The following is a 24,999-nucleotide window of genomic DNA, read 5'->3' as shown; positions in this document are numbered from 1 at the left end:
AAGTCATTACTTCTTTCTGTGTCTTGTGCGTGGTCCTGGGTCCCGTGTACTGATATCACGGAAATACATACATGCACATAGATCACGTATCTGCGTGAACGTGAACGTGTGTGTGTGTGTGTGTGTGTGTGTGTGTGTGTGTGTGTGTGTCTGGACTTTAACAGGGGAGCTACCACAGCAAAAACTCCATCAGAACGCACGGAGCAGAGAACCACCGGCACCTGCTGTACGAATGTTGGGCCTGGTGGGGGGTTTGGTACAAGTACCAACCGCTGGACCTCATCAGGTAACTTTAAAGGGGTTCAAAGGTCACATTCAACAATCAAAACCTCATCACAGCTAGTAGTAGTACATAATCTCCCATAGATAGGTTGAATCTGCTTTTTTTTACCACAATCAGTATATTTTAATATGGATATACTTTGTAAGTATTATGAAAGACACCCTGGAACTCGTTCCTCTTGTGCTCTGCTGCTGTTTCAGGAGGTATTTTGGGGAGAAAATCGGTCTGTACTTCGCCTGGCTCGGCTGGTACACAGGGATGCTGTTTCCTGCAGCTCTGGTCGGCCTCTTCGTGTTCCTGTACGGCCTCTTCACTCTGGAGCACTGCCAGGTCAGGTAAACACACCTCCTCTCTTTTCTGATAAGACGAAGTGTCCCCAGAGTTGTATTGTATTTGAAGCATTTATACAAATATTTTTAAAAAGGTTTCTACGGTAGAACAAGCCTTATGCTGCAGATCAGATAGACTATTTATTTAGTGGAGAAGTCAGGTAACTTTACTTAATGGAAAACTAATTTGGTACCACAGATAAGGCAACAGAGTGTGAAATTGTCCCTTGTTATTTATTGTATTGGACGCCTGTTAAATGAAATAAAGGAAATTAAACTTATTCAGGATTCTCCGGTGAAAGTAAATGCTTAAGATGTAAATGCAAATGTGCTCAGTCATCTCTTTAAAACAACGTGCAGTGCCGCAAAATAAAAGTGTGAACTAATTGTTTTTTCTCAGACGAACAACAAAACTTTTACAACTGAGATAAAAAAAACTTAAGAGAAATACGCACACACACACGCACACAGGTCACCCATCTCTGTGCACTGTGATTGCCTGCATCTTTTCGGAAAGCTCAACGTTGCATCAGTTTAGGGTTTTCACTGTGTTGCACTATTGTTGCTCGACATTGCGATACCAACTTAACCAGAGTTTGATAGGCTACATGTTGTTCTCCAGTAAAGAAATCTGCCAGGCTACTGACATCATCATGTGCCCCATCTGTGACCAGTACTGCCCCTACCTGAGACTGTCAGACAGCTGCATCTACGCCAAGGTACTGTCACCACAGCAACAGGACAGAATACTCCCAACTGACCTTTGCACTTTGTAATTGTACTCGTGGAAAATGTGTGATGAGCCAACTGAGTTCATCAGTATGTAACTTTTAGCCCGAAATGATTAAGCAAATCAAGCACTGTACTGGGCTGCTGTAGATGGTGCAACATGGCACGATACGCTGATTTACAGACGTCTCTTTACCAATGTGAGTCTACGGGAAGAAGGTTTTGGGCTACATGGCATGACGTGACAGACCCGAAGGTTCGGCAACTTTGTCAAATTTGCTTCAAAGCCCGGTGCTCTTCTTGGGGGCTTGATGTATCGTAGTTATGAAGGGATTATCCTAAGCTAACGGAAAACACAACAAGACTTAGTTTCAGGTTGTGCACTAATAAAAACACACTGGGCTTTGTACTTTGAACTTCAGCTACATTTTGCTCTTCCTATCTTCTTCTCAGGTCACCCATCTCTTTGACAATGGAGCAACTGTTTTCTTCGCTGTATTCATGGCTGTGTGGGGTAAGTCCAACAGTTCACATTTCTGTCCAAACTTTCAAGGTGTTTTTTTCCTCCCACAAAAACCCTAAAGATGTTCCAATACCACATTTGTTGCCACTTTTGGGCAGTGCAATAAGCAGAACACATTTACATTCTATAACCATTAGAAAGTTCACATGGCTAACATGTTGCCTAGTTATACTCCCAGCAAACACATACCAACCATATCATTCATTTAGAGTTGTATTTCTGTCCAGCTGGTGACTGTAAATCCGATATTCACTCTCCTTTTTGCTCAGTTTCAGTCTTCGCTGCTGAGGGAAATCCGGCTCTAACTATGTTCACCAGCTAGTCCTTCATTTTGTCTGCTGTGCGGTGGGCAGGGAGCTTAATATAGTGGCTTTATCAGAGCTTTATCACTGAAAACATGGGTCATTTGACCCATTGTTCACATACAAATTAGTGCAGCTTTAACTTTTTTTTTTTATTATTGAAAAAAATATATCACAGGTCTCTAAAAAGCTATTATCCCTACATTTTAAAAGTGACACACATTATTGCACCGCATGTAGATCGTACATTATTTCAAAAGGATGCATTCCCGGTATTCATTGCGAAGGCTTTTGGTAAACGCCCAAGAGGATCAGGAAGCTGTCAGCGCTGAACAAGGTCCCAGGGTATGGAAGGTGCAAACAGAGAGTTTGTGATGGGCTCATATTCCTCAACTGCTGCAGACGGGGCAGGTGATGGAGCGGCATCATCTCGTGGCTGATAGCTGGGCTGTTTGTAAATGTCTAGGCGGAAGCACGAGGGGGCTGAGGGATAGAAAAGGAAGGGAAAACAAATCACTCTGCTCAAATAAAACATATTCAAAAGGAAATTCTTCGAAAATAGATTTCAACTGAACAAGGCAACTGTCAAGGCCATTTTCAAACCGTGGCGATTGATATAGTTCTCAACCAGGAAGAGAGACGACACTCACAACTCGTGCTGCTTCTCTACAGGTACGCGCCTGTAGAGAAGGTCCAGTGTAGCAGGAATCTAACAGCACCATGAATTTTATTTATAAAACCACAATAACAACACCAAAGAATAGGGCGATTACATCATACAAATACAACATTCAAAGCTTCATTCGAAAACCTCAAGAGAAGGTTAAAAGAAATGGCATTCCGTACAGCCCGAATGCCGTCTAAATATGATTTAATCTGAATGATATGGGTTCAAAATATGCTACAAAATCAGACCCAGAAGCATGAAATAGTAGTTGCCATTGAAATAAACTTGTGCAGAAGAATTTTAAGTATAAAAAAGGTTTCTATTAAATACTGGCAATGAGTTAGTTACTTGAAAAATAACTCGCAACACTTTTAATTGCATTTATTGCAATTATTGCATTATTTGCATGTTTAGAATTCGAATACCCACCTAAAATACCCCTTGATTCCAAAACAAGAACAAGAGGCAAATTACAGTAAAAGCTCACCAATGAGTTTGTTCACAGTCTCGGGGTGTTTGAGGGCCTCTTGTACTCTGTTGTCGAATCTCCAACATCTCAGCATGAAGAAGAGAGCTAAACACAGCTGTAGGGCGAAGGTCAACACGCCCAGCACGATTATGATGTTGTTAACTGTTGATGGTGAAGAGGACAGAAGGGGTACAAGATTTAATGTGGTTTTATAGCTCAACGCAGAGGCGTGACACCAGCGCTGCCAGGACATTTCTCCTTTTAACTAAAGGTGTATGCGGTCATTGTTCTATAAAAGTACTTTGTGCTTTTTAAACTTCACGCGAAATGGAATCCTAATGCCGTCAGACACCTTTTAACGTGTACCGGGAGTTTAAATGTACTGGAGCTAAAAGATTCAAATGAAAAGTGATTTGTTTAATTCAGAGACAGTAAAGTGCTGTGGCTCTCCCATTACAGCGCACTCATAAAAGCAGTGCAGGCCCTGTTGCATTAGTGCCTGTTAATAATTCAGATCCTTAGACATATTCAGACAATGTTCTCATCGCAGTGGAAACCCGATCGGCTTCACGAGTATAAATGTTTGATGGCGAATTGCAGATATAGCGGGACTAATGCTATGGTTTCTAAATGTGAAGGCATTACCAAAAATATAAAAAAAGCAAAGCATTTTGACAGAATAGATCTCCTTAGAATCATTTCCCCTGTGCGACTTTTCATTGGAAATATTACAGTACCAGCTGAAGACGGGTGTGGCGTTGACTCCCAGTGGGTGACCTCTGGTTGGGTCAGGTTTTGGTTCTGGAGAAATCCCATCAGTCAGATCATTCACTGCTCCAGGAGCGTCCCTGTGCAGCAGAGGCATTTGTGTTTACTTACAAGTTAGTTAATGCCACAGACTGTATAAGCACTGAAAAGCAAAGGCCAACCTTCTCACTGTGAGCAAATAAAAGAATGTATGTTTCTTATTCTGTAAATACAGAGTATATAAACCTGCCCTAGTAGATTGAATCTGTTTTTGTCATTATATCTGCTTCTAATAAGTCAAGTGCGAAGAAAGAAAAAGGATTCAGGTTATTAAAAGATTTTATTTTTTAAGTTGATCACGTCAGCATGATATCAAATTCGTTTTATGTAGTTAAAAAGGCCAAGTGTTGACTTTAATGATCTGATTCACCCTCTTATCTTGTCTACAGACTCACTCCTCTACTGTCACCTCTGAGCACTGTGCAAACGTACAGATTAAAAGTCATGCAGCCTACTGACATGTACGGTTGAAAGGATCTACACTTGAAATAGTGTTCAATAGCATCATATTACGTTTAATTCATTGTAAAAGACTATAGAAAACAGCTGAAGGGAAATGTTATTTAGGGTATAAAAAAAAGAATACGGCGTCAGATAAATGAGCAATAAAAGATCTGTTAAAATAAAGTGCATACAGACATTACACACAGGTCACACAAACTAATAATCTCACTAAAAACATTGCTAAATGATATTTAACTTTTGTACACTGAACTCTATGAAGAGCAATGTGGAAGAGAGCTGCACAGACTGGACACAGCCCAGTCTGGAAACAATTTAAAGTATTTATTGTGCGCTAAATGTACTGACCTTACAAGAACTGCCTCTTGGAGGTTGCTGCTGCTGCTGCTGCTGCTGCTGCTGTCAAAGTGAATATATTTTTGGGGCTCGACTGCAGCAGAGAATCGGCTCAAATCCCTTCATTAAGGTTCCTCAGAAGTGGGCTCCCCTGCTGGCTCCACACGGGGAAGCGGTGCCCTTCTCAGACAGCTGCGCCCACGCGTTCAAAACACGCTGCTCCGCTTTTCAACAGGGTCGTGGACAACGATAGAGAAAAATAAAACTACGAGCTGCTTTCAGTGTTCGGTGGAGAGGCACGGTGTGTTTGCCCGCAATAAGTAAGCTATGCAAAGGACTTTGTCCGGCCATATCTAGCCTCCATGCCAGAACCTTGTGACTCTGCCTTCTTACCTAAACGACACCACCGACTTCCGAAGTAAAAAGGTTTAGAGAGAGAATCAAACTCCCCCTGCAGTTGATTTTTTCTTTTCTTTGTAATTTCCAGATTATTAATTCCAGATATATTTTACTTATCGGTATGGGCAGTTCATGCTCCACCAAATCAGGCTAATTTATTACCTGGAATAAATGAACCAACCCGGTTAAAATGGTGCTTTTGATATGTAGATGTCATATTTTGCATATTTGATCAGTACTGTTTCGGGGTGACACGAATGGTCACATGCTCGTGGTTATGTCTGGACCCTGGTCTTGCCTCCTGCCATGGTCCTGCCTGACACCCACTGCTACCATCGCTATTATTTGTGGTCGCCTTGGTTGCTATTGCCGATACCATTACTGCTTTTGTCATCATTGTTATTCTACTGTATCCACTGCTGCTGTTATTACTAGTAGTCATCATTTTTTGCATCATTATTGTGGCTAATACTTTAATTTTATGAATAATATATGTCATATGCATTGAATGTGTTGTAACTCTGTTATGTTGTTCATTCTGTACACATGACATCTATCACACTTCTGTCCATCCTGATAGAGGATCCCTCCTCTGTTGCGCTCCCTAAGGCTCTTCCTTTTTTTGGGGGGTAGTTGTTCCTGTTCCGATGTAAGGGTCCCGGGAGAGAGGATGTCCCATGCGTACAGATTGTAAAGCCCTCTAAGGCAAATTTGTGATTTTTTGGGCTCTACAAAATACATTCAATTAAATTGAATTGAATTTTCGTCATGTGTTTCAGCAACGGTCTTCCTGGAGTTCTGGAAAAGGCGCAGGGCTGTCCTCGCATACGACTGGGACCTCATCGACTGGGAGGAAGAGGAGGTGAAGCACTTCCTTGTATTTCCGCATCTGTGGTGAATCTGATTACAGATTAAGTGAGATGTGGTGAGAGGACGTCGAATAAAAAGTGAAAAACAAAAGTTGCTGCCATTTTTATTTTTCATTCAGAGTTTTATCTTCGTAGTTTAATGTAGCTATCCTGTTTCTCTTTGGCTTTTCCCAAAGAGGTTTCATATCACGTGGACAATATTTCTCACCCTGCCTGCTCATGCCTTTTTTCAGTATATGCTGGTTTGCAGGTGGCACTGAGAGCCTGCGCCAAGGCAGTCGGTCTCAAATCAATGCATGACTCCCTGGAAATGTACCCCTACAAAGCCTTCATGCTGCAATTTGGGTTTTGTCAGAACCTTTAGTGGGTTTATAATGTGCCTGCCTGTCCTGTGGATCAACCTCCATCCCTCTTCTGTCAATCAAACTCAAACTGGTAAACGTGTTCCTTGAAAGGCTGCTGTTCGTGGAAAACAAGACTGATTATAAACTCTGGGATTCTGGGTTTTTGAACTAGAAATATATCCCATAGCCTCATCAGAGTTTTTAAAAGATAATTACAGTCACTGCTAAATGTTGCTCACGCATGTCTTGGTCCTTTTTGTCTTTCAGGATGAGATACGCCCCCAGTTTGAGGCCAAATACTCCAAGAAGGAGAGGACGAACCCCATATCTGGAAAGCCTGAACCTCACCAGGCTTTCAGCGACAAATACAGTCGCCTCATCGTCTCAGCGTCCGGGATCTTCTTCATGGTGAGTGTCTGGGGTAAAACGCACGTCAAGTAGCAGGTGTGCCACTCTCATCTTTGTATGCGTCCTGGCTTAGAGGACTATTTATGTCAATGGCGAGTCTTGTCCCCGCATTTCACTGCGTGTCGCTCCGATGTCGCAGATTCTGGTGGTGATTGCCGCCGTGTTTGGCATCGTCATATACCGCGTCATCACCGTCAGCACCTTCGCCGCCTTCGGCTGGGCCCTCATCAGGAACAACTCTCAGGTGGCGACCACCGGAACGGCAGTGTGCATCAACTTCTGCATGATCATGCTCCTCAACGTGGTGAGTGTGAAGTGGTACATCAAAAAGGCGGTGATGGTCATGACGTCATCACAACCCAGACACGAAAATAGTGTGTTTCTCTGTTGTTGTTGTTGTTAAACATGAATACGTTTTTGATCTATTTAACTTCCTCCCTCAGTAATGGGTGACACCATTGTGTTTTCTTCTAGCTCTATGAAAAGGTTGCTCTTCTCCTCACTAATTTAGGTAAGTTGTCTGCACCAGTAGATCGAATGTTCTTGAAGCTGAAAGGGTGATGCAGACTTAATTACTACTGTACATTAGTGTTGGCTCCGTACTGAACATACAGTGTTTTTATCAGTTTATCAGTTTCTCTTCGTGCCACCACAGAACAGCCAAGGACAGAGTCAGAGTGGGAGAACAGCTTTACCCTCAAGATGTTCCTTTTTCAGTTCGTCAACCTCAACAGTTCAACTTTCTACATCGCCTTCTTCTTGGGAAGGTGAGAAAAGTCCTGCAGAACTCAAAACACATACAGTTAAACCAGTGCAAACGGTTGCGGTGTGTAATACTCGTGAGCGGGATCTCACTGCTCTGGAAAGTCACGCGCTTATGAAAATGTTTATTCCCTGACAAAACGTACCTACGTATGTCTTCGGATGAAACAGAAACGTAGACGTGTGTGTCATCTGAGTAATTAGACACTACATTTAAAAAAAAAAAAAGACAACCTTAAGGTTCACCAAGAAATATTGACGCACTCTTCTCAGAACTCCCCAAGGCACACAAAGTATTCTCAGCTTTTACAGTCAACCAGTCAGGTGTGCAAGAAAAACCAACCCAAGTAACCCCCCCCCACCAAGAGGTTTACAGCTTTGAGCATTACGCCCATTAGATAATAAGAGCTGATCAGGGACATGTTTGGCCCAAAGTCTTTTCTACTGTTTGATATTTTTGTGACGCTGTATCTCCATTTTTCAACGGGGCTTTTGGTTTGTCAGTATAACATGATTAAAACTGATAAAAGGACAATATGTTTGATACCAAACACATCTCATTGGCCACTGCAAAGTTGCCTGATATTAACGCTGCCACCTGACAAAAGAAAGTTAGTTTTTTCTCCCCTGGGTTGACAGATTTACAGGCCGGCCTGGTGCTTATCTACGCCTCATCAATCGCTGGAAACTGGAAGAAGTGAGTAACTACCTTGCTTTCCCATACGGGAATAACAGCAAAGCTGTATGGATCTAAAGTATTTCCAAAATGGACATCAAGCTATTATTGTATGCCTAACCACCGGGCGTTTAACCTCCCTCAGCAGTAAGTGTAGCTGCCAGCAGTACTTATGGGAACATGCAGGGAAATAACACACACTGAGGCAGTCTTAGGGGACAAAAGGCCTGAGTTGGTGCTTTTATGTGCTGAGCTAATGTGTTCCCACTAGTCCCCATGGCTGCTGAAATGGAAATGGACAAATTCTCTTCATTGTGACATGTACAGTACAAGTGCAGCCTGTCTGTCGGCCGTCTGTGGCTGCATGGAGAGATTGGTGGCTTTAATGAACAATTACAAAGCTGATAAATGTTGCAGGGGATAGTCTGAAAGTTGTTCTCCAACAAAACATTTTGGTCATAAATGTATATGGGTGTCGCAGACCTGTGCTGTGTGATTTGCTTGCTTTTGTAATGTACCTCTGTGCTGTACAGCACGAGGCTTTTAAATAATGCTGGAAGGAAGAAATTACAGCAACACATGAAGTAAAAACAACAGAATACAGGATTGCAAAACAACTCCATTGAAAAATTCTGAATGGAATACAAGATAAACTTTGAAATCCATGGAATAAGGAAAGATGGTAACAATAACCAATTACCAGCACAATGAGTTTTTAACAAACTAATTCTAAGAAGGTCTAGACGTATGTAGTTTACTCACACCAGAAAAACAACGTAATTACATTTACTTAAATAAGCCTACTAAATAATTAGATTTTTTTGTGTTTTGTTGATGGACACTATGCACTCCCACAATGCAATGCACAAAAGGAAATGGAGAAGCTGCTAACAGCTGCAAAATGTTGAAACAAATACCGTGCATGTCCCACACAATTCCATATGACATGTTAATTGTATACAGTTTGAACTCAAGACAAATCTTTACAGCAGGCGTATTCAATTCACTTTATGAAAGCTACCCGCCCGGGGTAGCTGGCAGAGGACCACATTGTTACCATTACAAGTGTGCAACCATGGACACCTAGGCAATCCTATACACAGGGTAGGTCTTGCCAAGAAATACAACGCTGACAGGACATCTCAAACTGCTAACAAGGTCAGTTACTATTCATTTTTGATGAAAAAATCGGTGAGTTCATCACAATGCCAATGGGCCGAGCAGGAACTCGTGGGAGGGGCCAGTGAGCAATTCTCATTGGATTGAATAGGCACTATATATTTTGGTCCTTTATTATATATCCATGATTAAAATTCACAAAGAGAAAGCAAATGTTTTTGGAGCGGTTTCGCCATCATTTGCAATTTGTTCCAATTATTTCCTTTGCAGCTGTGAGTTGCTCTTCTATTTCCTCTGTGCAATGCACTGTGGGAGAATAAGCTGTAGCAACAGCACCCTCAAAGTATTTTTAGAATGCATACTCACTTTCTGAGTATACCTAATTTCGTCACTTTTCTAGCGTTGCATACCGCATGCAAATTTGAGTCAGAGTGAGTTATGCTTACAAAACCTGACAGAGGAATGACGAGTCTTTCTACGGCAATGCAGAGTGCCATTGTAAGCTATTGCTACAGTTTGATTTGACCCTCTCTCTCTCTCTCTCTCCTTGTTGCTGTAGTGCCACCCCAGTGGCTGTCTCATTGACCTCTGTATGCAGATGGGGATCATCATGGTGCTAAAACAGACCTGGAACAATTTCATGGAGCTCGGCTACCCGTGAGTGTTTTTTCTCTCCTTCAAATGTCAGACATACCAAAAAACGTTTCTGACCAAACCACCAATAATTAACAAAAAAATCAACAAGTTCAGTGTTAAAGTTACTGTGAGGAACTTTAACTGGTTATAAGAGACCTATTGCTGGGCCCACTGGAGGGAAGGAAGACTGGGGAAAACCAGAACCAGGTCTGGGTGGGGGAGAGTGTCGGACCCTGTTGCAGTAAAGTGAGAGGTTTTCTTAAAGGACTTTGATGCTCGGAAACGCTACCGCTTTTGTCCACAGGGACCGCCAAAATCAACACAAGATTAAAGTTCCTTGTAGTAGCTTTAAGGTAAATATCCTCAGTCAGATGTTGTGCAAGTCGACTATTTCCCTGACTGCAGAGTTATAGCAGATTAAATGAAATCTTGTTTCAGTTCAATCATCTCTTGTTGTTTGTTCTGCTGTTGTTATAGGCTGATCCAGAACTGGTGGACACGGCGGAGGCTGCGGAGAGAGCACGGACAGAAAGCCAAGGCCAGCTTCCCCCAGTGGGAGAGGGATTACAACCTGCAGCCAATGAATGACTATGGACTCTTTGATGAATACTTAGAAATGAGTATGTTCTGTGCCATGTGTACATTTTCTATTGAGGTTTAGCACAGATAGTAAAAACCTTAGCCATGTTAGCCCCGCAACCTTAGATATCAGGTGTAAGGTTATAATTGCACTCTACAGCTTAATCCTCTATAATACAATTTGTTAAACGATAAAACCTTTTCATTTGGAGCCGTAGCTGCTGCAGTGCATGTTATGAAACTATGACACTACGCTATGGATTAAATTTGGGCTGGGAGCTTTACCACATGCTCACATCTTTATTGTTGCTCTCCACTGTTGCAGTTGTGATTGAGGGAGTTATATAAAACAACCAAAGCTGCACTAATCAATACTTTTACATTAACAATGGAAAAAATGACAATGTGTAATAGGAAAGGGCTCGCTTGTAGTGATGAACCCACAGAGAATAATCACTCAACTGTGCCGTTTCCTTTAACATTTTAGCGCCTTTCAGCTTATTGTTTTGGTTTTTGCAGCTCACAAATTTATTTTGGTTCTTACTTTCAGATGTAGCAGGCAGCTGAAGGGTCTCACAAACCTTCTTTACACCGCCGGTTCAACACCAAACAACAGCTAGACAAAGCTAGCTGACTAGCTTGTTGGCTTAGTAGAGCTTTTAGCAGCCATCAGAGCCCGATATAGAGTGCTGCATGAACGAGTCCTAAAACCAGGAAATGATTTAACATTTTTGCACTTCCAATTCCCTTGTTTCAAAGTCAATGTGTTTTTGGTTAGATGCTTGAAATAAGGTCTGCGGTTAAAAGATTTAAACGTTAGATTTAAAAACATAAATTACATAAATTTAGTAGTAAATACCCAACTCTTGAATTTTAAGGGTTTTCAGGTGTCTTAAAAAAAGCCTGTTGCAAACAAATGGCTAAATGACTACAAAACGTCATCACGCCGAACACTAGTCTACACTGAACACTTAGTTTAGCGCTGGTGGCGTGAAGTCATGTGGCCTGGTGTAGTTTCTTTATCGCCTAACGTTAGCGTTGTACTTCTGGCAATTGCATTTATGCTTAAAAAATCATAAAAGGGGGTTTTCACTTGTGAAGATTATCTTGGGGATCCAAAAATGGATGTATTTTAATTAATACTTTGTTTTCTGCAATAATCCAAAATCCAATGGAAAAACCTGTTGTATTTTTGTCGAGGTAACCAGTGTGATGCTAACTTCCAGGCTGGCCTACAAAAATACGTCATCCCTGCAGCACTCTATTTCCCTCAGGAGTTGATGGAGAGAAAACAGCTATAATGAAAGTGAATATCGGACTTATTTTCATCAGGTAGCCAGACAGAATGTATCTTTCACATCTGCTGTACGTGCGCAATTGTTTGCTAACTTGTTACCCTTGATAAACCTCTACAGGAACTATGGGACCTGAAGGCTTGTGGTTGTTGTGTTTGTTTCAGTTCTACAGTTTGGCTTCACCACCATCTTTGTAGCAGCGTTCCCTCTGGCCCCTCTCTTAGCGCTGCTGAACAACGTCATCGAGATTCGTTTAGACGCCTACAAGTTCGTCACACAGTGGCGGCGACCTCTGCCCTCACAAGCCAAAGACATAGGTGAATGTTGTGTTTATTTTGTTCGGCTGAAGAAATCTTTGAAGCTTTAAAGTTTTCTGTTTTTTTGGATATACAGTATATTGCATGTCTAACTGTATGCGTCTGCGGCAGGGATCTGGTACGGCATTCTGGAGGGCATCGGCATCTTGTCTGTCATCACCAACGCCTTTGTCATTGCTGTTACCTCAGACTTTATCCCTCGCCTTGTTTACGCCTACAAGTACGGACCTTGTGCTGGTCAGGGTCGAGCAGGGGAGGGGTGAGTGATGATTTCGCAGTTCATTTGTTTTAGTGTAATTAAGGTCCCCGTTAGTGCCTTTCAGGGCTGTACCGAATAGTTTTGAAGCCTCATTTGTAATTCGTTGGAGGGGGGCGGGTTCTGCACAGTTGTAGATAATGAGTCGGCTACACTAATCATTGTTTCCCCTATATTCACTCTGCAGCAGCATCATGCACACAAAGGGGCCACACACTGATGAGTGATGCTCATTAAAGGAAGTTGATTCAATAAATTGACGATTTGGTTTATTTTTTTTGCGAGGAGGATGACGTCATCAAATATGACGACAAACAAGAAAAGACGTTTGGTACAGCCCTACATGGGTTTATTTCAGTCAGGAACACTCTCGTTATAGATTTTAACCATTTATTGCAACAAATGGAATACAGTTAAACTTGGCGATAATGGCTCCCGTTTTAGAAACTGTAAGTGTTGGATAACATGGTTGCTCATATGCTCCTCAGGTGTATGATCGGTTACGTCAACGCCAGTCTCTCAGTGTTTAGGGTGTCTGACTTTGAGAGGAGATCACAGCCTATGACTAATGGCTCCGAGCTGTTTGGAGAAGCTGTTAAGCATTGTAGGTAAGCCGTGTGTATGCGTTTGTGTGTGTGTGTCAGCTTTCAGTGCTCATCGGGCATAAGATGTTACAAATATACTGTAAACTGTCATTTCAGTGCCTGTTACACTAAAAAAAGAAACTCGTCCGAAGCGTATTCATTTTAACAGGATTTGGCAGCAAGCATTTGCGCAACGGCAGGAACGTGTGTGTGCGGGTGTGTTCATCCATCACTTCATTAATGATTTCTAGTAAACAACACGCAGGCTCTTCTTGAGCTCCGCATAAAATGTAAATCGCAAAATAAATAGTTCAAACAGGAGTTTAGATGTAACCCAGAAACCAAGTCGCAAAGGGAATTTAAAGTCAACGTTTCCCCCATTACACAAAAGACAACCCTCATGCTAAAAACAGATGTTGTACACAAGTTATTGTGAAGCTTGATGGGACATTTATCTTTCCTTGTATGTGTACAGATGTTGCATCCTGAGCTGAACTCCACAGAACTCAGATTTGTTGTTTCTTCGGGTTTTGTCGGTCAATGAATCACTGACATGAGTTATCAATAGCGCCTACGCTGTGGTGACCTTTTGAACTCATCCGTTTGACCCACCAGGTATCGGGACTACAGGGAGCCTCCAGACACTGCCGAGCCCTACTCATACACTCTACAGTTCTGGCACGTCCTGGCAGCCCGGCTAGCATTCATCATCGTATTTGAGGTAAGTGTTTTGCCCATATACATCTAGCTGTAATGTGCTCACAGCAAATGAAGAAGTCTTGTGGTTTCAAAGTGACTTTATTTTCTCCGTCTACATCTGACAGAACTATTATATATGTACAGTGTTTTGAGGAATTACTGTAGTAAAATAAAAACGACCTTTAGGCTCAGAATATCAACTTTTAAAACCAGATTAACTCAAGTTGGCTCTCTTAGAAAGTGGTTTCAAAAATGCCTACGATTTATCTTCGTCTTGAATTACCTGGACTGATTTCCTAAAGGAGTGTTAGAGTTACACCAGGCTTAAAGCTTAGTCTATGTGCTGGCAGATTTAACTTTAAAGTCATGCTCTCAGATTATTCAGATTATATCAGTGAATAGCACTTGGCACCACTAGCAAGACCCATCCAAATTTCAAAATAAATCACTTTGATGAAATCCGTTCCGTGAGACCAGGGAGTTTCGTCGTCTTATTTCACCATGCCGCTTTTTAAGGTTTTGGATATTCTGTTTGTGAACATTTATGCCTCCCGTGTTTTGTCTGTTTTCACTCCCGATTGCACCCGACCCCGCGGTCACTTTGACCCGCTCCCAGCTTTTGTATCAGTAGCCTCAGTCCAGCGCCGTGTGCACACACTGCCACTAACGAGCACTCACAGAGGTGCTTCTAATTAGTCTTGTTCAGCTTTCGCTCCACAAAGTCACAAAGTAGTAAGATATGTTACAAAAAAACACTTAAAAAAAAAACATTAAAACTGCACCAAATGACATTAGTATACAAACAATGGTTAAAATGACCAGGTGTAAGGTTTAAGGTGTTGTTGCTTGAAGTAAAAAAAAGCAAAAAATTGAAAATAACCACACTGTGCAGATATTTCCCCGTGTAAATAAGCAACTGTTTGCTATACCACGTTGATCATATCAACTTTATAAAATCAATCAATCTACTTCTTCTCTTCTCCAGAATCCAGGCATGATTGTATAATTAGAAATAGCGAAAATACTTCACTTGCATTTTTAAATTAAAAGCTATTTTGATAACTAAACAATCGTCTGTCTCTACCCCGCAGTGGGTTCATAAATTCCCTGTGTTTGTTTGTTCCCACCTTATCACTTTAGCATTTGGCTTGTTTTTTATTGTGGAGGTAAGGCGTTGGCATTTGCGATAACGTTCTCTGCTTTTGCAGCACATGGTCTTTGCCATCAAGACCCTGATCGCGTACCTGATCCCCGACCTCCCCAAGGACCTGCGCGACAGAATGCGCAGAGAGAAATACCTGATCCAGGAGATGATGTACGAGGCCGAGTTAGAGAGACTGCAGAGGGAGAAAAACGAGAAGAAGAAGAAAGACAGGGCCCATCACAAGGAATGGCCCTGAAATGCACCAAATGGTAGATGGCCGGAGATCCAGAAACTGTTTGTACACGAGATCGTTTAGCTCTGTCTACGACTGCTGCGGGGTTCACTTTGTGACAGCGGGCCCTGAAGGCCATCAGAGTTTAGTCTAGCGTTAGCAGCTCTGTCCTTTGTGGATATAACCTTAGCTTAATTAGCTAAGAAAACAAGACTATTCAAATGCAGTCAAAAGGCTGCAACTGAGGAACCTCAGCCAGGTCTCGCTCTCTCTCTCACACATAAAATGTATTTATGAGTATACGTGTTAAGACCTGCAGCAGGTTATCAGGTTAAATAAAGAGATGTTTTCCTTTCAGTTTCATTACTCTCCAGTCTTAGACCACAAATGCTTGGATTTCTTTGATTAAATTAAGGATTTTTTCATCATAAAACATATCAAAGCAACTGAATCCATGCTAGAAAAGTTTAAAGCAATTTAAGATATATTTTAAGAGGCCAAAATCAAGTTGGAACAAAGGGAAGGAAAGGAAGCGTGTTCAAAGGAAAAGTCATGTATATGTTTGCCTTTCAGAGCTGCTGCACCCTAAAACCTAAGCTGTGCAGAAATAGAAATCAAAACATTTGAAGTATACCGCTGTATGTTTCCCACTGTTCACAGGCCTTACCATACCGTTTCTCTGATTCCCAGGTTATCGGCTGGTGTTCGGTTTTTCCACTGCGCAGTGGAGGGAGGAGAGGAGCAGCTGGGTTTCCTGCATGATACTGGACCCTCATACCTTCCTCCTGCCGTGTCAGACCAGCACCCCCTAGCGGACAGTTGATGAACTGCATCCAGCGGGGCCACCCAGTGACGACAGGGGCCCGTGTGTCTGATTCAGTACGGACGTCCTCTTGAACATTTTGGCAGTTGGTTTTGCTACCTTTTCTTTTCTTTTTTCCTCCAGATAGTTTCTACCGCTTTGGACTCTTCACAGCGTATGTCTTCAGACCCTGAATGTAGATTTCAAGCAAGACTCCACTTTTACAGATGTCTCGTTTTGGACGAGAGAAATGACTCTACTGGGCTTACTGAATGACAAACCCTGTTTACACGTCTCCTTCTTTGAGGGGTTCACGTATTGATTTATTGTAAATAAAGATATTTAAATGAATGTCAGGCCATCTGCTCCGCTTTAGTGTGATGCAATAATACAGAACTAGAGAATGCAATTTCTGAAGAAATGGCGGTGGGATTGCTGGCAGCTGAAAATCCGACTGATGGACAGTTAAACCGCATTGCTTCCTGTAGCCTGTAGCAGGTTAGCCGAACTGCATCGCTTGATAAATAGCAGGCAGCTAAACTGCACTGCTGGCGTAACTTTGTATGAAGGAGCAGCTGAAAGCGAATGTTATAAAGTTATAAAATGTAATGTGAGCAATGAAGTGTCTTTTTTGGAATAAGTGTAAACCATACAAACACTAGCAGGAAAAAGTTATTTAAAAGTTATTTTAGCGCTCAGGAAGCCCGTCGTAAGCTCATGTAACCTTTTTAGGGCTTTTGTTTTGAAAATCTCTCAGCCTACTTGAGGGGGCCCCTTGTAAACTCCTGTTTCCATCTGGAGACTTTTATTTAGAAAGTCCTTCAAACTCCAGAGCCTCCTGGAGAAAGTTCCCCTTCACTGTATGTGGTTACAAAACATTAAAGCGGTTCTCACGAAACATAATATATTTAATTTATGTCCTAAATCAAAGTCCTCGTTCAAAGAAGAATGACATGTGGTCACACCTCGTGCCACGTCAGTTAAGAATCCACCAAGGAGCCTTTCACAGAGGTCTAATTAGCAAATCTGGATCAGCTGTGAGACCCCACCTGCCGGCACCCGCCGAGTGACTCCTGGGTTCATTTCATGAGAGCCGCCTCTCAAACCCTGGCGTATTACTCACAGACTGATTAGTTAATTCATTCTTATTTTTTAAATGTGTGTATCGCGAGAGAGCGGAAACCCTGCTGGACAAGTTTCAAAGTTCAAGCCATAAAGTTTCTGTTTTTTTTCTGTTTTGTTCTGGAAATTTCCAATCTCAGTTAACATTGAAGTCAATGGGGCAGTTGTGTTGCGCTCCTGTTAACATTGAGGCTCGTAGCGCAAAAACGTGTTTGTCTGTTTTAGTAGATAAATACATTGTTTGAAAGAGGACAAAGGAGAAATTGTTATTCCCGATAATGTCCTCAATGAGCTGAACATTTTTGAATAAAGTTGTGTTAAAGAAGAATAAGGAATATGAAGAACATAGACTGGATTGCAGCTATTGCCCAGCAATCTCACCAATAAAGACGAACCGAGAAGAAGACTGCTCACTTCAGCATTCCCAACAATAACCTCTATAAAAACTGTCTACAGTTGGCTTAAATGGGAAATGCTTTCCATTTAGATTCATAACTGCAGTAATAAATCATATTTATCGTAAGGAAATTTGACTTGACTATGTGTTTCTTTCGTCGGCGTTGTCAACATGTGGAACAAGCCTGTTAACCCGTTCACCCTCAAAGCCACAATAAAGAAAAGAGGAAACATAATTACATCCCATGTTGACTTTACATTTCTCAAAGATAAAATAATACAATTTGGTTTTAATTATTGGTAAACGGTGTTACATTGAGTTCTAAATAATTAATTCCAATTAATTGCAAGTGTATGGAGAGTCTTTAAGTGCACAGTCGATCAGCTGAACAGGAAGAAATTTTAAATGTACTAACAATAAATACATTGAAAAATGATGGACATAACAATCACCAGCATGTTTCCATTAAAATCATTTGATGATTTTACAGTCAGCCATGTTACACAGAGTCAGAACAATGACATCACATCTATGCTGCTTTCTGTTTAGGACGAGAAAACTGTTTTGTTTTATTTTTCTTCAACATATATATTTTTAAAATCTCTCAAATTCACAAAATGAATACGTAGCACCTCCGTGTCCCCCGCGGTAGCTCTATGGCCTCCGGGTCAAAGGTTAACGGTCGCTGAGCTCAACCAAACATTTTCTTTTTCCCGCCACCAGAGGGAGTCAGAGCGCTTACTTACGCTTCAGCTGCAACACACTTTCACATAGATTTATTCTCATACTTCTCATTACAAAAAAAAAGATAATAATGATAACAAATAGCATAACTACCAAGTTGTACAGAGAGTAATACAACTTTACGGCTTTTAAAAATGTGTGTGGTGTTGAGCATTCTGTAACCCGACCACTAAGAATAGATACTAAGACGTGAGCCCTGTGCAGGTGGCCTTCAAGGCTGACGGGCTTCAGGGCAGATAAGCAGTTTTTTTTACAATCATCTTCATTGCTCCGTACTTTAGGAAGCACAGCACTGCCTGCATAATAAAGTCATTTTATGAGCGTATCCACTGGAGCGCTGCGAAAATCGATGGCGCTTTTAAACACCGGTCTGCACGAAGGAAGTTGCTTTTGATTCTGTCCGACAACACAATGCCACCAGGATTTACAGTGTGTTGGACATCCCTGCGTTTTAATACCCAAAACACAAAGTTGATCGTTTTTGAACATGCAAATAATCATTTGAGAGCAGGGGCTTGTCCTCCGGCATGGATTACTCTGGTGCGGTGGCAGTCGCGCAAACTCCATTTCGATTATTAGAAGCAGGGGACAGGGGAGGCAAACTGTGTTTTTGTTTCCTATTAAGGCAACTCCTCTCCTCTCCTCTCTAAGAGGATTATCCCTGACACACGCTCGGGAGTTACGTAAGGGGGATAACATCTGACATTTCCTAACATCCTGCGTTTTGGCAGCTCGGCGTAGCGGCGCTGAGGTGTGGTATGGAACGGTTAGTGCTCAGTGTAAAAGAAAAGATGGGATGTGTGGACTCACTTTGCCGCCACTGGTCTTTTACAGTATGTGTAGAATGGACAGGCCTCACACCTTATTGCTGTATATTAAAAAAAAAGGATCTGATGTATGTAATCATCCTAAAAAAGCCATAAAAGCATCCTAAAGCGTGCCACAAGTTGCATGAATTTGCGCTGCGTGGTTGATGTTGGTGTAGATGTTGAGGAGGATCAGTGATTGTTGGAGCTCCGCAATGCTTGTTCTTCACTTGTTACGGTTTAGGGCCCACAATGTCACTGTTCACACATTATTGATGCTCTGTGCCTGCAGGGTGTGTAGATATGCATCAGTGATGAAAATGAGTCAAAGAGGTCGTCCTTCGATCAGGAGATCAGCGGTTCGATCCCCAGCTTAACCCCAACTTGCTCCCGCAGGCTGTTCCTGCGATGTATGGATGGATATGGATGGTTAGTTAGTCCTGATGGGCAGGTTGGCACCTTGCATGGTAGATCCTGTCATCAGTGTCTGAATGGGTCACATGATGAACATGTGGTGTTAAAGCGCTCTGAGTGGTCGGGAGACGAGAAAAGCGCCGTACAAGTACAGTCCATTTACCATTTACTTGGACTGCTGCAGGAGTCAGATGTTTGATTGAGTTATAAGTTGTACAAGATGTGCTGGAGGAGAAGGGATTCATGCACATCAAGTGAAAAAAGAACTTTGTACCGGATGCTTGGTAACCTGTTCCTTCGTACACAACCTTCAGCAAAAAAAAAAAAGTTTTATTGGGTCACTGTGCGGGTATTTGTGCACTGTGAAACGGACTAAGAAGCCCTTTGAGAAGGAACTTTCCAATCAACAGCTCATTACTCTCCACAACAGCCCAGAAATACCCACGTCTTTGTCGTCTTACACCTGATGGCCTCTCAACGTCTGATCCCGCAAGCCAACCATCACACACAAACATTTTGGACCTGGTGGATATTACTCTGCCACAGACAACTGAACAGTTTGAATCTAAATTAATTTAATTCGTCCATCACTGTGGCACATCCCCAACGCGTGACAATGAGTGACTGGCTCAATCAGCATTGTGCTGCCATTGGAATCTCTTTTATTGGACAATTGTTAATTACGTTGGGAACCTACCTGGACTTGCACAAATGAAAGGCGGAAAAGGCATTTGTGTAAAGTACTTCATTTTACTGTTGTGCCTTAAATGATGCATTCAAGTTCAACAATAAAGTGTAATCATTTAGAGGCTCCAGTGGTCCAGTTGAGCTTTAAATCAAATTTTGTAATTCCCTCTCTCATTGCCCGAATATTTTCTGTGTTCAGGTACTGGTTCCTCTCCCAAATCCCTCTTCACATGGAATATTTGCATTCTTCAGAGGCTTAATAAACAGAAAACTGTGGCGGCCAGCGCGTGTTTTCTTCCTGCCCGTAACCTACGTGCTGTGTTACAAATTAACCACCCCGCGTGCCAGAAGCATGCGTCCTTTAAATATCAAGCCTCCAGCTGCCTGGCATCCAAATTTCCGATAACAAGGGGCCGCCTGTAAGCTGCCCGGTCGGTTGTTTGCACTCACGGACATTAAGAGAGTGAGGCCATGATGTCACATCCTGGATCACAAGCCAGGAAAACAAAGAAAAGACGTGAAAATAAACACTCCTGCAGTTTCCTGGCTGCGGTTGCCAGGGCGACACAGCTGACAAATCTACCCCCCCCCCTTTTCTTTCCTCTTTTTTCTCTTTCTCCCTCTCATTCGCTCGCTCAGGCTGACAGTGTCTTTTCTATTTATTTATTTTTTTCTTTCAGGGTTGTCTGTCCTCTATTGCTATTCTTTCGCACACACATACAGTCAGGACCGCCATACATACACGTACACATTCAACACTAACAACACTTCTTCAGGGAGTGCACTTAGTGACAGTGTGGGCTCCATGCTAGCTTTTGACAGCTTGATGGAGTAGCAGCAGCTAACGACAAAGGGGCGTGGCTCAGCAAAGAGTCAATTCTCTCTAGGTTCACTTCGAGCAACCCCTTAAATCTAGAAGTAGTCATGAGATCCACTGTTAATGTAAAGATACTGATTGTAACCACTTTGACGTTACCATAAGATACCTACATTTAGAATTACATTTGTCTTCATATTTGATCCAGAGCTTAACCTAAACTGTCCTTGATCCTAACCCAGCTCTGAAGTGAGGTCATTTGACTGTCATCGTTTTGATAATACAGGGACACACACACATCCCGTGCTCGCAGCAGTGGACCAATAATACGGCTTAATAACATGTTGAAGATACGGGTAGCAGCTCACATCCTGCCCAGGCTGTGACCCTTCCTTCGTGCTGAAATATTTCATCGGGCAATTGTTAAGGGCAAAGCTGTCACCACCTGCCATAGAGACAGAGGACATTATTTTGAAGATAACACACTCCTTTCACCTTCTTTCCCATGGAATCTGGGTCAGCTTCAGCTGCCGAATCTGTGGCCGGCACATTTCTTCCATTTGTCCACACGGTGCTAAGGCTTCGCATCTCCTACTGTCTCATCACAGTGAAGGATGAGGGGGTTTGGATGCTGTGATTTTCTGCTGAAGGGCCATGTGGCTTTCTTACATACATAAGAATACAGAAAGTCCAGTATACACAGCAGTGAATACTTAATGTAGCATTAACGACAAAGTCAGATAAATAATTAACAATAGTTAAATAGAAGATAAATGCCAGCTGCTTACAGTTTGTGGTTTATAAAAACAAGAGTCACTTTGATGTCACTTAAATTGACACAGAAGTGTGTCGTCTCCTGGTCATTCAGTCTGTGCCACAGTGCCTACCTTTACCAGCATGCATTGCACATTAGCTTCTAAAATCAACAACACAAAAGTGAGCAACGTTAGCATTCACATGGAGTCATGTTTCTGGCCGGCTGGTGAACGTAAGTCCAATATTCACTCATCTTTTAGCTGTTTTTGATTTCTACCAACCCGTTAGGGAACTATCGGCCTCTTTAGCTGCTAAATGCTCCACCATGTTTGCCAGCTAGTTGCTCCTGTGTATTGTCTGCTGTGCTGGGCAGGTAGTCTACAGTGGGTTTATCTGAGCTTTTTCACTGAAAACAGCTGTGCCTGAAAAGTATTATAATGAGGGTGGTGAGACAAAAACGAAAACAAAGTTAAGGGCCAGGAAAGCCAAAAGAACAAGCTGAAACATTGGCTTTTCAACTTCCAAGGAATTTACATTTTCCAAAACACCCCTGCTGGTCCGAGATTAGAACAGTGAGAAGTGAGGTTCAGCGCCTGCAAACACATTCACATTTTAAAAAGATCACCGAAGCTCATCACAAGCGTCTAACACAGGCCTTCAGCCAGACATAGCAAAGGTCAAGAAACTTTTTCCTTACAAATAAAAACTGGAACAAACATGAGCGCTAAATCACCGTGGCACAACAACTGTTCCAAACAAACAAAGTCTCACTAGCCAACCAAGTCATCCCAAGATGCACAACACAAAGGAAATCAAGCTCAAACCAATAGAAAGCATGCACTGTAGCGCTAACCCAAGACACTGTCTTCACCCACATGTGAAATCAACAAACTGGTTGGTTTCCTTTTGAGATTAACCACTTCAGAATACAAAGGGGATGCACAGCTCATACACATTAATGCAGCTTTTCTCACCAATTTGCACCGATTCTTAACTTAACAAAACAAACAATACATCCACAATAGGAACCAAAGCAATCAAAGTAATCTAATCTAATCCCGGATGAGCTTCCATCTGCTCAGGTTTACAACAAAAAAAAGTCCACACACACAAAAGTTTCAAAAGCCAAATTCAGGAAGTGAAGAGTAGTGTTGTTATATCCGCAAATGAGTCATTCTTTGTTTACAAAGGAACGAGTTTGTAATCGCGTGAGTAAATCTAAAATCACGCTCCGGTACAAAAGAGCCAGGTTAACTCTCGAGAGCCGTTGCTCCAGACTCTATCGTTCAGACTTTTGGTCACCCCCTGCGCCGAGGAATGAGTCGTTCATGAGCGAACACCCCCTGAGCTGAAGAACGAATTATTCATGAGCGGCCACAAAAAGAAAACAAAGAACATGACACTTTCTATCCCGGTGTCTTGTACTCAAGGACAAGACATGTTAGTTGTCAATTGTTTGCTCGGTTTGAACGGAAAGCTTTGTTAAAAAGGTTAAGCGTCACCAATTAAATATATCCCAAGAAATTGGATAATGACTAAGTGGAGCAGCCACAGGTGGGTCGTAGGAATACATGAATACACATTTGGCATTTTCCTTTCACTGCTGAAATCCGTAACAGCCAGACTTTTCATGCCTCTGCTCGGCCTTGATTGTACATAATGTGTCACTTGACAAACATTGCATGCAATCTCTTGCACTAGTCCTGTACTGTATACCTTCCTAAGGTAAAGTATAGGGGAGGGGAGGTAACTGCTATGGAACCCGAAGGTGAAATGAAGCAATTTTAATTGCGCCCTTGCAAGCTTCCTGTGCCTGAAATTTCGCTGAGCTCCTCTACACTTCATTACGCCACCATCATTAGCATTTAATTGCAAATGATCTCGCTTTATTCGTGGCAGTCATTAGCCCCCAAGTACACGACCCTCTCTTTTTGCCGCTTGAAGGAAATTTGCTGGTATTGTCCCATTACCTTGATTATTGAAAAACACACACACACACACACACACACACAGCCAGGCTTAAGAACCACATGAGATCCCCGAATAATCAATGAAGTGTCAGCTTTAAAAATCGATTAACAGTCCTTTTTCGCTCTGCATCGAGTCTTCAGAACGTGGCGGTGCTGGTGCCGTTTTCTGTCCACCGCTCGAACGTTTGTTCCTTAAAGTCAGAGATAGTTCATTGGCAGTTTCACAGGTAATGTGCTGCGTATCCTGTGAGATCCCAATCAATTCTCTAACACTGTCCGCAACACATGGCTTCAAAACGGCACATTTTAATGAAGTGCGATATGAGCTCATGATCATTGCCACCTAGTCCCAACTCCTTTCTTTTGTGGCTTTGGAGAGCTAATTCTACAACATCAGGTTAGCCTGGCTCTAATCTACAGTCACAACATTACCATTCCTCCCTATCTAATTGTGGGCTGAACACTCTTCACCGAAATGCTCACATCACTCAGCACCGAATCACATTCCCTCCTCTGTCTGCCTCCTCCACTCTCGCTCATATGCCCCCTTAAACTATCAGTTGGTGGAACTCCCATTCTCTCTGCTAAGCTCTTACTGCTATGGTCTCGAGCACTCCATCAGCCGAAGCGGGCAAAATGATGTTCATGCGCTTTGATTCTGACCTTTGCACTTCTTAAAACGTCACTTACAGTTTCGGTGTCAGCATTTCATAATTTGTCGGCTGCATATATACATCTATAAAACTCGTGATGCCTGCACATTACAATGTTATGGACAAGGCTGCTCTGTGTTTTAAGAGTGCATTGGAGCCAACACTCCATACGTGGGTCAAAAATTAGTTTAGTTCACTTTCCCATGTTATCAGAGTTCTATTTGATGCCGCAAATTTACGGGTTTCTTGTAAAAACAGTATGCTGTGGTAGCCAGTAGCGCTGAATGTGCTTTTACGCCCCTCCCAGCCAAATTATACATCGACAGCAGCTACTAGCTCAACATGAAGGACAGCCTGCTCTCTGTTGTTGGGGCGGCATGTGGCTGAGAAGGTAGAGCGGGTCGTCCCTCAATCAGAAGCGCCTGCGGTTCAATCCCCGGCTCCTATAGTCCATGTAGCTGTGTCCTTGGGTAAGACGCCCCAAATTGCTCCCGAAGGCTGTGCCATCAGTGTATGAATGGCTGTGAATGCTTAAATAATCCTGATAAGCAGGTGGCACCTTGCATGGGAGCCCCAGCCATCAGTGGATGAATGACATGTTGTGT

General features: G+C 42.4%; 2 protein-coding genes across 2 annotated transcripts in view; one reads left to right on the top strand and one right to left on the bottom strand.

The window, feature by feature from the left end:
* The window catches only part of LOC306713732 (anoctamin-4-like), a gene marked incomplete at its 5' end in the record, with an annotated part of 35,667 nt that extends 19,633 nt beyond the window's left edge, over positions 1 to 16,034 (top strand). The window contains 18 exons of the mRNA XM_079183545.1: positions 165 to 286; positions 484 to 618; positions 1,235 to 1,331; positions 1,795 to 1,855; positions 6,086 to 6,168; positions 6,787 to 6,927; positions 7,067 to 7,231; positions 7,402 to 7,438; positions 7,583 to 7,694; positions 8,329 to 8,386; positions 10,044 to 10,141; positions 10,598 to 10,740; positions 12,159 to 12,311; positions 12,423 to 12,570; positions 13,056 to 13,175; positions 13,767 to 13,872; positions 15,059 to 15,263; positions 15,917 to 16,034. Coding sequence (XP_079039671.1) covers positions 165 to 286; positions 484 to 618; positions 1,235 to 1,331; positions 1,795 to 1,855; positions 6,086 to 6,168; positions 6,787 to 6,927; positions 7,067 to 7,231; positions 7,402 to 7,438; positions 7,583 to 7,694; positions 8,329 to 8,386; positions 10,044 to 10,141; positions 10,598 to 10,740; positions 12,159 to 12,311; positions 12,423 to 12,570; positions 13,056 to 13,175; positions 13,767 to 13,872; positions 15,059 to 15,250 — 1,971 coding nt within the window. The 3' untranslated portion in view covers positions 15,251 to 15,263; positions 15,917 to 16,034. The remainder of the gene's footprint in view (positions 1 to 164; positions 287 to 483; positions 619 to 1,234; positions 1,332 to 1,794; positions 1,856 to 6,085; positions 6,169 to 6,786; positions 6,928 to 7,066; positions 7,232 to 7,401; positions 7,439 to 7,582; positions 7,695 to 8,328; positions 8,387 to 10,043; positions 10,142 to 10,597; positions 10,741 to 12,158; positions 12,312 to 12,422; positions 12,571 to 13,055; positions 13,176 to 13,766; positions 13,873 to 15,058; positions 15,264 to 15,916) is intronic.
* On the bottom strand, positions 2,166 to 5,136 carry LOC306713733 (uncharacterized protein). Its single transcript, XM_079183546.1, has 4 exons — positions 4,920 to 5,136; positions 4,040 to 4,150; positions 3,321 to 3,464; positions 2,166 to 2,649 (listed from the first exon to the last, which is right to left on the bottom strand). Exons 2-4 carry the CDS (start codon positions 4,116 to 4,118, stop codon positions 2,489 to 2,491), a joined length of 384 nt encoding a protein of 127 aa, XP_079039672.1. The 5' UTR covers positions 4,119 to 4,150; positions 4,920 to 5,136; the 3' UTR covers positions 2,166 to 2,488.
* Positions 16,035 to 24,999: the final 8,965 nt, after the last annotated feature.

The sequence above is a fragment of the Pholis gunnellus genome (assembly GCF_910591455.1).
Source record: "Pholis gunnellus genome assembly, chromosome: 22".
Taxonomy (NCBI): domain Eukaryota; kingdom Metazoa; phylum Chordata; class Actinopteri; order Perciformes; family Pholidae; genus Pholis; species Pholis gunnellus.
Note: the sequence above shows the minus strand (reverse complement) of the source record. Positions and strands in the feature narration are given on the sequence as shown.